The 11,592-nt window shown below is 40.0% G+C and overlaps 1 protein-coding gene across 2 annotated transcripts; it reads right to left on the bottom strand.

The window, feature by feature from the left end:
- Positions 1 to 3,309: 3,309 nt before the first annotated feature.
- On the bottom strand, positions 3,310 to 6,527 carry rwdd (RWD domain containing 4). Of its 2 annotated transcripts, none has more exons than XR_013076640.1 (7): positions 6,324 to 6,527; positions 5,551 to 5,631; positions 5,295 to 5,404; positions 4,876 to 5,026; positions 4,504 to 4,612; positions 4,067 to 4,237; positions 3,310 to 3,977 (listed from the first exon to the last, which is right to left on the bottom strand). XR_013076640.1 is itself a non-coding variant. In XM_076725024.1 (7 exons), the coding sequence occupies exons 1-7, from the start codon at positions 6,345 to 6,347 to the stop codon at positions 3,945 to 3,947; spliced, it is 558 nt and encodes a 185-aa protein (XP_076581139.1). In that variant the 5' UTR covers positions 6,348 to 6,526; the 3' UTR covers positions 3,310 to 3,944. The 2 variants fall into 2 exon arrangements, 1 of the variants encoding a protein (XP_076581139.1); XM_076725024.1 differs by having other exon boundaries at positions 4,188 to 4,237; positions 6,324 to 6,526.
- Positions 6,528 to 11,592: the final 5,065 nt, after the last annotated feature.

Below are 11,592 nucleotides of genomic sequence, written 5' to 3'. Positions count from 1 at the left end.
GTGGGAAATCTCTGCAGACAGTTGTCCACATGGAAGGACCGTTGGACAGATGTCATTCTGACCTGCTTGGTCGTCCTTCACATGTCAGTGAAGGGCTTATGTGACACAACAAGAGCTGCATGTGCCACCAAATGGAAATTAAGCTGTTCCACTTCGCGCATCCCCCCAAAGCCCTCGAAGAACTTCCGTCGCATTATCCGGAAATGCAGCATTTTCTCTTGCATTTGTTTTCAGAGTGATAGATTGTGTTTTAGACTTTTCATCGTTTCTGTATTTGCAGCAATGTATTTGTTTTGGCAGCACGTTTTTTCATTTGCAGCACATTTCCATTGTTCTTCTTTTGGATTTTCTGAGGCTCTGAGGAACACGTTAATGGACATGTTTTGGGCTTTTGCAGCGTGTTTGTCCTTGTTGACCTGCACCACCGCACCATGAGATGAAAAATAGAAAAGGTGACTGCCAGCTTTATTTTAAAAATGTGCAAAGTGCATTGTTAAGGCAGATGAGCATTATCTTGGAAACATCACCTTCATTCACTTGACATGGAGCTAAAATTAAAATCAAATTATGTTCAATGTTTGCTGAATGAGTTAGTGTGTGTTTATACATCATAAGAAATGATAAATCATCTTTTTGAAGGACTAGATGTGGACCATGAGCTCATTAAATGAAACATTTTTTAATGGAGCAAGGCAAGATAATCACAGCCTGAATCCACGAAGAACTTTGAACTTTACTACCTAACTTTAGTCCTGAAAGGGAATTAACATAACTACATGTTATCAAATTAATTAACATACATCACTGACATTTACCTTTACAGACACTGCAGAATGGTGTGTCTTCAGGTGTCTTTTCAAATTGGTTGTATTCTTAGTGCTCATAACACATCCATGACATTCACAGTGTGGGACTAACTAAACCATTCAGTAAATAAGATGCATGGAGGCAATGAGAATTTGTACTTGCACTTCAAATCAATGATTGCTTTGAGATACTGTAATCTAATTTAGATTGTCTGCCCGAACAGAAGCAATTATTTGTCTCAGCTTTACTGGTCAGGGCATAATGATCAGAGATCTCCCTATAATTTTATCTATATCTCTATCTCTATAGATATCGATATCTCTATATCTATATATATATATTGCCTAAGAGCTAAGCCTCTTCACATATCCACCCTCTCGCAATTTGTTGATCTCATGAATATAAATGCCTCCTTGCTCAGGATTTCTTTAAGAGCTTCCTTTCAGTGGCTGGAAGGACTGATCCCTTTTGAGCCTGCAGTTTAGATGCATTCATTCATCTTCATTAACCTCCTCTCTTATTGTTTGGCTATCAAGACTAGCAAGTGCCTCCTTGTCCTGGTCCTTGTCCTCCAGATACCTCAGTGGTTTTTGAGAATGTGTTGGCTCCATCTCACCATCCAGAGAGCAGAGAGAGGCAGGCTTTAACTGTCTGTAAACAGCTCTGACAGACAGTCATGACGCATGATTGAGTATCATGTCTGTGAGTATCATGACCACTGGAGTCATTAGGATTCATCGTGCAGGTATGATGAACGTCAAATGTTCAACAATCCATCCAATAGTTGTTAAGATATTTTAGTGTGAACCAAAGTGGTGGATGGATGCTCATTCGCGCTCTTTCTTCAAAGTTGTTTCCTACAATCACACAGCTCCTACATAACAATATCTGTAATGTACATAGATCACCTGACACAGTGAAGTTGGGCCATTGTTTATAGGTGGAAGAATCACAGCCTCTTTGTCCTCCTGCAACACAGAGAGTGTACAACATCTCATCATTACCATGTAGATTGAAATTCAGCTTTTCTAAATGATCTACGATACAAATTACAACATAATGATATATGTCCAAAATATTTGCATACAGTATTTCCCTCAACAATAAATAAGCAATGAAATATAACTATGGTATTATATTTTCGGTACTTTCTTCAGATTGCTTTTAGCTGCAGTGTTGCAGTTAATTAGTTATGGAAGCCTCAGTAAAATGAACTATGTAGAGTTTTCAAATAAACAAAGAGCCAGAATGAATTATTGTTGACAATTCAAACTCTATCATTTGTCGTAAAATCACTTACTTTCGTCTTCTTTTTGGGAAAAAGCTCGTCTCTGTAGTAGGTCCACATTCTGTCGCCTTCGACCGCTGACAGACATGCATCTGTCAAGTAAGAAAGAATGAAGTGCCCAACTTCCGGTCTAAAATTTCAAAGTAAGACGTCTAAACGGGTTAATTTCATTGAGACCGTCCAACAATTATTTTCCCCCACATATATCATGCCAAATGAAATAGGCTGTCTTATTTCAGATGCCAGTTACGTGTTACAGTTTACAGTGTTTAGCTTGTCTGTGGAGTATGTGCACAAATACATTTAGATTTGGTTAGCACAGATATGCTGATGACATACACAAGTAGAGAAACCGGTAAGTTTACTCTGTTGTCAACATCAAATGTTCTCCTACATGAGTTGTCTGTTTAACTGTTGTGTTCAGCTACCACAGCCTTTCGTGCTGACTTCATACTAATTTCAGATGTGATCTGTTTTTCTCATCTGAACCAGGAGAGTAGCGATAGTTTAGTTCAAATTACCTTAGTACTGAAAAAATACTGAAAACTGTTCACGTTTTATTTATTCACTCACCCCTTTGATTATTTTCTGTAAAATTCTATGTGCCCAATTGTTCCAAAAACAGTCAAAATTTATAACTGAGTCTGTGAAGAAATAATAAATATCCCACTCTGTCACTTCTGCACGTTTTAACCGTATTCCTCAGACCTTTATCAGAACAAACCACATGGCACACAGCATCAGGCTGTTTTTACAACATAAATATTCACAATAAGGTAAAAGTGACTGACAACATGCTGCTTTCTTAATTTTTATTGTTGAACTTAGCGTAACCTGTAAAATATTACATCTAGATAAAATCCTTGTAAAAAATGCATAAAATGCTAATAAATGTCAAATATTACTGTGACCCTGACCTCTGTGTTAATACACACCAAACTAGTTGTGTACTACTTGCCAATTATCCAATTGTTTTATTTTGAAGGCAAAAATCTTCACACTTTTAGGCCAGTAGCAAGAAATTTAGACCATATGGCGGCTGGAAAATGGTCTCCACCTGTAAATTCAATAGAAGTACTGGTGAATTATGTTATACAATTAAGTGCTTGACTTTGAAGACAGCTGTTTTCAATCTTTGTCAACCTAAGTTCATACACAAAACTGTTACATGAATTTATCAAAGCAGCAGTTAAAAGAAATCACTAGACAAGCCGTAGACCAAATATGGTTTTATTTATATATAAAAACTTTGAGGTTTTCAATTCATAGGGAAAAGGAAACGTCAAAATAAGAAAATGGGGACAGGAGTAACATTTTGTATTCTTAAAAATTTCTCTGCTTTCACAAAGTAACAGGACACCCTAAAGTCACAGCAGGATGCTACCTCACACTTTGACGCATCCATGTTGAACCTCACTCCAACATTTATGGCTCAAGTGCCTGGCAGCTGGGCTTATCTGACAGCCTGGAAACATGGCAGTGACAGCAAATACTTCAAGCACACTCCACCCTGACCAACATCTGAGCGCAGTGTGACAAACAAAACCCGACGCTGTGGTCCTCTTCACCTGGCTGCATCCCACAGACACAGAAAACACAGCAAGGGGCGTTTACAATGATCTGCAGCTCAAAGTCTCGGTTAAGCTGGAAGTGTGTGTGTGCGCGTCTTGAAGTCCACCGTTATCGAGCCAGCTTTGGTTCTCAGGGTGGAAGCGGCCATGCTGAGTGTTAAACATTGAAGATGAAGGATGTGAAGGCATCGAGACAGGAGCAGCAGCAGCATCGACAGGCTGCAGCGACTTCACTGCACTTCTACGTACAAAGCAGCACCAGATCTCCGCCTGCAGGCCTAGTCATCGTCCTTTCCTCCCGTTTTGCTCAGCTGCAACAGAAACACAGAGGAACGCAATGAGACGCGGCAGCACGTGAAGGGTTTTAAACGGGTTTTAACTTGGGTGGTTTTTCACTTACATGCTGGAGGATCGGGGTGTGGGGATGGCGAGAAAGAAAAAGAACATGGAAAGGTTGATGAAATGTCACTTCAGGCTGGTTAAGTGCATCATTTTGAGAAGGAAAAGTAAAATGCACCTACTTTAATAACATCAACCCAGTTCCATCCTCTTGGCAGTTCCCCTTTGTTATCTGAAAGCAGAAATCACTGTGATGTGCGCTTGTTACACTGCCTGTTCACTTTAAAATACAGGCTGTCAGCTTCAAACTGCTGAGACCTCAGAACCCTGCAAAGCTGCTAAAAGAAGTCCAACAGGCCGGATGTAAGTTAATCCACTTTATCTAGACCACTTTATTTGGAGGTAAAACTAAAAGTGAAATGACCTAAAATGTTGCTGATTGAAAAAAATGTCTGGTATTTGTGGCTGAAAGACACACAGACTGTCTGACTCATGTACCTGTTCTGCTGATCATCCTCCTCTTCTGAGCTTTCGTCAGCTGCTCCTTCCTCTCCTTCTTCTTGGCCGTCGAGGTGGTCGTGGTCACCTCACTACTGGATGTTATCGTCTGCAAGAAGAAGAAATAATCACCTGTGTGTCTGTTCAATCCTGATGACGCTGGCTATTAATTCAACAATCATTTCAAGATTAAATGATGAGGCTCTTCAAATTTTGGCAGAAAATATTCCACATGCAACTTACGAAAATCTACAGAAAAATGAAAATCCTGCAGTGACTTCTTCTTTGTTGTGAATATTACAATAAATATCACAAAATATTACAATAAAACTAAGATACAGGACTTTAGTCAGAGTAGTGAAATATGCTGACCACAGCAGTGACTACAGGCTTGTGGTTCTCCATGAGGGCCTCCTGGTTCTCCTTGGCCCACTCAAACAGAGTGTACATCATTGCAGTGCCCAGGTTAGCCTCCACCTGCTCCTCCAGCTTTGACAGGATCTGCTGCTTTGTCTCTGCAGAGCTGTTATTGAATGAACAGAAAGGAAAGAAACAACATGGCCATCAGGAAAAGTTAATACTCTACATGCTCTAATTTCCCGCAACCACATAAACGTGGAGTGTCAACAGATGACAACAGATTAAAACTACATCTGTTAACGGTCATACAGGTTAGAGCCCTGCAAAAGGCACAAAGTGTTGTCATCCTCTCACATACCATCAGTATTTCCAATGAGCCAATGCACGCTGTAAGAAGGATATTAGAATACAGCACCAGGCTCGCAACTTACATTCTGTTGTTGAAAAAGGCATCAAGGGAGATTTGTGGGGCCGTCTCAGGGTATGTCTCTGGCCATGAGGCGTCCAGGATGAACGCTTTGGTGTCCTCGAGGTCTCCTATCTGTTGTGTAACATTAAAATACAGCAGAGGGTGAGACCGTGTGTTACTGAGTGAATCCTCACAGTTTGTCAAAGGCCAGGAAGTACAAGTGAAAAAGCATCTAGACCTGATTTGATCTGATGTGTATCCTGTTGATTAGTACTCACCCTAAATTGAAAAGACACTGGACTAATTTCCTTGAAACACTCATCCCCCTCGTAGATGGAGCGAAGAGCCTCCAACTCCATCTGTGAGTGAAGAAGAGAGGGAGTGACGGGTTGTTAGTGAAATAGCTTCAGGAATATGGTTATTTCAACCTGACAAAGGTATGCAAGACAGAACCATGATTTATGGCCTTTCACAAGATAATGTTGACTTATTTTTCAAATCGGCATCCATGTAATCCTCTAAACATTAAAGGACCTCCATCGAATTCAGCTTTTGACTTGCAAGGGCTACTGTCCACCGCCTGGCCGTTAATGTTAACGTTACTGTATATGACTTCGGTAAAACACCACTATTTGTTTTGTATATAACGTTAATGCTGCTGTTTGATGGATAACACACACACGGAATGTCTTCGAGGACGTTTTGTCATCGAAAACGGTCTTGACTTGTGGTTTCGGTGGAACGCACTGTTCCCAATAATCAAACCCCTTAATTTGGCAGACTTTTGAATGGAGTGTGGCGTGACATTTTCTGCGTTGTGAAAGTCTCTTATCAAGGCTGCTTCACAACAGCTAGACAGACACTGGACACTCTGGCCTGACTGTTTTAGCTTGCACACTGAATATAAGCTACCAAGTCAGGCTTTTGCTGTGTAGTTTGCAGAAAAGCTGTAAACCCTCACGAACATGTTAGCAGTCACGCTGCTGTCAAGTGATTAGCATTTAACCGCTAACAGCAGCTAGCCGACTACTGCACCATCATCCATTCATACCTCTTGATCCTCGTTCGCTGTCATGATTTTCCTTCCGTCTCGGTGTGACACACTCTGTGTAAACTTTCAAATGTATAAAGATTCCAGAGTTAACAACCCATTTCTATCGTTAAAACTTTACTAGGTATTATCCTCCCAACTTCCCCAGCTGGAACCTCTGCGAGTGCCACCATGATAATTCACGCATGCGCAGTTGGCCACTCCACGTGAACTTTGACCCACATCGTTAGTTGAGGCAGTTTCTATTTATTTATATCAAATCATAAAAAAAAACAACAAAAACTGTCTCTTAGCAGTAGTATAGTTTTTACTTAAACGTAGATGCAAATATCTAATTTACATAAATAAATAAATAACATGAATTACGTATTCAGGAGACCGACAAAAATATCTCAATTAGAATCCGCTTTATAGACCAAGTATGTGTACATATATAAGGATTTTGACTTTCTGACAATTTTCAGGAAGATACAAATACACATACAGCTAAAAACATGGACAACAAAGCTGAACATAAACATAGTATAATGTACATGCAAATATGTGAAAAAAAATCTTGTCATGGTCTGTATAATGGTATTATATTAGCTGAACCACTTTTTAATGCATTTTATCACTTTCTAACGTGTAATGAGTTGTCTGTATTTAATTTACCTGGTCCACAAAGATAATAAGGCTTGAGAATCTCTGTCCAGGGGTTTACTACAGTTTCTTAGAAATTCTAAATCCAGTGCTTCAGCTTCAGATACATTTGACTGCAGCATCTTCTTATTATAACTGACAGTTAGTGGAGACCAAAACAGAGCTGAATTGTGTGAATATTGGACAAGTTCACCATATCAACTTGATCTAGTGCTACTTTTGTCAGCGAAAGTTCTGACGTTAAGTATTCATTGACATCATTTTATTGCATGACTAATTTGTAACGACAACGTAATTGAAAAAAATATTGATTACAAAAATACAGTGAAATCTCTGTTCATCATGCCCTGACGACTAAAGATGAGACTAGTTTAAAGCTGAAATAAACTATCTTAGCTGCTGCTGGCCACTGAAAGATGAGTGCCTCATCTTCACCAGCATGTCAGGTGGGAAGCAAGAGGAGAGACGACCCCCCCCCCCGTCAATGCGTAGGAATATAAGTCGGACCAAATCATTTCACAATATTTGTATTTCTCCAGGTTGTTTGCAAATGAAGAGGGCAGTGTGCCACGTCTACAGGGTCTGCTTCACTGTTACTGTACATGCAGTCACAGCGACATGTATGCAGAAAATAAATAGATGACCTGTGAGGAAGCATAATTGTTTTATTGCACTTTATCTTGCACACTTTAGGCATTCATTTTTATATAATTTAAGTCAGTAACACACTCTCAACCTACTGACTCAAAATCCATTACAGTATCATAAAACTGAGAAAATTATGACTAAAAAATTTGACTAAAATTAAACAAAAACTGGATCCCATGGACTAAATCTTGGCGAAAACAAAATAAAAGACTAACATGTGACTTCAACCAACTACAATTTTAAGTTAAGCAACTAAGACTAAAGCAAAATGTAAAATTCTTGTCAAAATTAACACTGTCTTGATCTGTTCACCTGCTCACCTTTACATACATTTATGCTCATACTGTCTTCCCAACTTAAATATTATAACATGTATTATCACTTTGTTGTCCTTGTTTTAGCTGTATGCCTACTTCTGCCTCCCGGTGAATTGTTCTGGGAAGTGTGTGAACAGACCAACAGAAAACAAACCAAATACATTTCCTTGTGTGTGTACTCATACTCAGCTGGTAAAGCTGCTGCTGATGTTGTGTGACACTCCCACTTGAAACACACTGGTTTGAAAGTCATGCTGAGTGTCAAGAAAAAATGGAAACTTCTTGTCTGTGTTTGTGAATCCTATAGATTAAGTTTCATGTCTCTTTCACAAACTGCCCTGAGACTGTATTGCTCAGTATGACTTAGTATTGTCACATCAATTTGTCTGCCAGAGTGTTTTCCTAGTATATGTAGCAGAGAGTTCTGTAGAGTATTTAAACTTGCGGGGGGCTGGAGCCTATCCCAGGTAGCAATGGGCGAGAGGCGGGGTACACCTGAACTGGTCGCCAGCCGATTGCAGCAGTCTAAATTGTAAAAAATTGTAAAATTGTCTTTATGGCCTTTTATCACTAAGGGGGCTGGAGCCTATCCCAGCTAGCAATGGGCGAGAGGCGGGGTACACCTGAACCGGTCGCCAGCCGATTGCAGCAGTCTAAATTGTAAAAAATTGTAAAATTGTCTTTATGGCCTTTTATCACTAAGGTGAGAAGAGCATTCAATGAGGGAAACAGGACGAAGGGGGAAGTTTTTAGGGTGCAATCCATTGTAACTGAGAAGTTTTCATTCATTCATTCATTGATCTTCTATACCCGCGTATCCCTTTCGGGGTTGCGGGGGGCTGGAGCCTATCCCAGCTAGCAATGGGCGAGAGGCGGGGTACACCTGAACCGGTCGCCAGCCGATTGCAGCAGTCTATGAATTGTAAAAAATTGTAAAATTGTCTTTATGGCCTTTTATCACTAAGGGGGCTGGAGCCTATCCCAGCTAGCAATGGGCGAGAGGCGGGGTACACCTGAACCGGTCGCCAGCCGATTGCAGCAGTCTAAATTGTAAAAAATTGTAAAATTGTCTTTATGGCCTTTTATCACTAAGGTGAGAAGAGCATTCAGTGAGGGAAACAGGACTAAGGGGGAAGTTTTTAGGGTGCAAACCTGAAAAAACGCCGTTTTTTACGCCGTAATGAAGTTGAAACGTGACTGAATGTGGCGTATCTCTGGCAGGAACGGCTTGCCATACATGACGTCGTAAAAAACGTAAAAAAAAAAAAAAAAAGCGTAAAAAAAGTGTCTGCGCCCAATCGCTGATCAAAACAAGCAGACCAAATCAGTTCAGCACAGATCTCCTTTGTGGCAAAGTTTGTCCTAACTTATCTTGCAGTTTCTCGTAGCTTAGTATTTTGGATGATTGGCAGGAACATATCCCATAAATTAACTTCGTCGTTGTTTTAAATTCCTCCTCCATGGGTGCGGATGACGCCTATCTCTCGTCCGGCGGTCGACTGAAATTGCGGCGTCGGTCGGTTCCCGTGAATCCACCAAAACCTAAAAGTGAATCCGTTAAACCCTCGAAGACAACCCTTTTATGGGCTAGCGATCAAAGCCAGTGTTCCAGTCCTTTGAAAGTCACCATGTTCTACGTTCCATAAATGTGAATTGTTCGTTGCAGATGACGTCACTGCTCAGCGTGGTTATTATTTATTTTCTTAATTTCCATAGCAACAATCAAAACAATATTAAACTCCTCAGCAACGTAAAGACAAACAAATCTAACAAAGTCTAATGTTTCCTGAGAAGTTTCAGTACATTAAAGGATTGGTTCACATTTTTTCAAGTCCACCTTACAACCATGCTCATAATGTCCACATGGTATGATGAAAACATTACTGTTGACTGTAACCATTGCTGACTGTACTGGGCCTGAACAGATCCCTTCCCCAACCCATACTTATCATTCATCTAGTATGTGTAGACATACAAGGAATGGGCTGGTTTTAATTTTCTGTTCTGTGTAAATACCAGTTTCAAAGTTCGGGTGAAGGCTTTGTCACAGCTCATGAAGAAAACACTATCAGATGAAATACAAATTCCACACTAAGAACACCCACTGGCAAATTTGACAAATTCAGCCATTTGAGGCTCCATTTCCACCTCAGCTGTGTTTCAGAATGCATTTTTTCATAGAACTGGGCTGCAAATGTTGGCCCATCCCCATCACGTACATTTGAATCCCTTTAGAAAAGGATCTCCTCTTTGCTAGTAAGGACTGGAGGAATGATTACAAAAATCAATAACGCTTTCAGTTTATATATGGGCATGTTGGTGATGTTTTAAGACACACTTTAACTGAAATAACTACATGCAGAAGTCCATATCACATGTTAGTCATCCATTTCTGTTGTTTAGGTTATCAGATGATAGTACCAATTATCAGTTGGCTCTCACATGACATGATTTCCAGTGTTTAAATATGTTTACAGTTTAAGTAAGTTTGGTTTCTAATGTGATAAAGTTGCACAGTTACTGTTAGGGGGTGTTAAACACTGCAACTGTTCATCAGTTGCATCAAAACGTTTCACATGCAAATCCTGAGACTGATCTTTGTGACACTTGATTTTATTCAAGGCAGGAAAGAGTGAGAGTGCAACTGAGCGAGAGCATAAAAAATGCTTTAATTTCTATTTGTAGTTTCAGCATTCAGTCACAGAAACACAATTTTCTTTCACTCAGCAAGAAAACACAACTGCAGAAATGTCCACAACATTCAGTGTATCTAAAAGCAAGTGAATTAAATTATTAGGAAACTTCAGCCATAATTGAAAGAGATAACTTACCCAAATAAGACTGGCAACAAACTCAACACTAAACAAGACAAACAAAATACTGCACACTTCAACCTCCAGGATGATAAAATGTACACTTTCATTAAATAAGTCCAACTCAGGTGAGCTAAGGCTGGGCGCTTAGGGTGAGGGAACTATGCCCCCCTGCGACATGGAGATGAACCAGGGCTGATCTCTGCTCTGTGCCCTTCTTTTTCATGTCCAGGACTTAGGGATAACATTAGGAGAGTTTGACAAACACACAAACATCACACAGGTTGATTGCTGAGATCACACAGCCCGTTTCAACCTGTATTAAATCAGTGTTTTTGGTCCCTTGGTTGCCTACTCCAGCGGAGAAGTAACATTAGCAATTGTATGGGCTCCTTTACATGCAATAATGTGGGATGGCTGGTACACCTCAGGGAGCACATTTAGCAGCAGATAAAAGGACAACAGGTAAGTTGACAGTATTGTTCTTCCAGATGAATAGCAGCTTACCAATCAAATGTGACCAGTTTTAGCATTTTTGGGATTGTCAAATGAACTTTTTACATCAGTTAATCACTGCATCAGCAACTATTCAATAATTGTCGTCACCTCTTCAAATTGTAACATTTAATTGTGGTGTTAACTCATGAAAACCAAGCATTTCATTCACCCACCAGGTACCTACAAGACACAAGGAGAGACTGGTTTCAATTAATGGCTCAATAGCCCTGGTTACATAATCCATAACTGCTGCTTCAATGTGTTACAAAGACTGAGGGAAAAGGCTTGCAAAGGTAGGATCACCATTTACACTCATATTGCATGACACATAATTTGAGTCGGTGTTGACAT

The sequence above is a fragment of the Chaetodon auriga genome, chromosome 24, assembly GCF_051107435.1.
Source record: "Chaetodon auriga isolate fChaAug3 chromosome 24, fChaAug3.hap1, whole genome shotgun sequence".
In the NCBI taxonomy this organism is placed as follows: domain Eukaryota; kingdom Metazoa; phylum Chordata; class Actinopteri; order Chaetodontiformes; family Chaetodontidae; genus Chaetodon; species Chaetodon auriga.
The sequence above is the reverse complement of the archived record's forward strand: the minus strand, read 5'-3'. Positions and strand labels throughout refer to the sequence as shown.

Excerpts from the sequence above, each read along its gene's own strand:
- rwdd (XM_076725024.1), bottom strand. The coding sequence starts at position 6,347 with ATGACAGCGAACGAGGATCAAGAG. Across the intron at positions 5,027-5,294 it reads GCCTTTTTCAACAACAGAAT|CTCTGCAGAGACAAAGCAGC; the intron begins GTAAGTTGCGAG and ends ATTCAATAACAG. Across the intron at positions 4,613-4,875 it reads AGCCTGTAGTCACTGCTGTG|ACGATAACATCCAGTAGTGA; the intron begins GTCAGCATATTT and ends TTCTTCTTGCAG.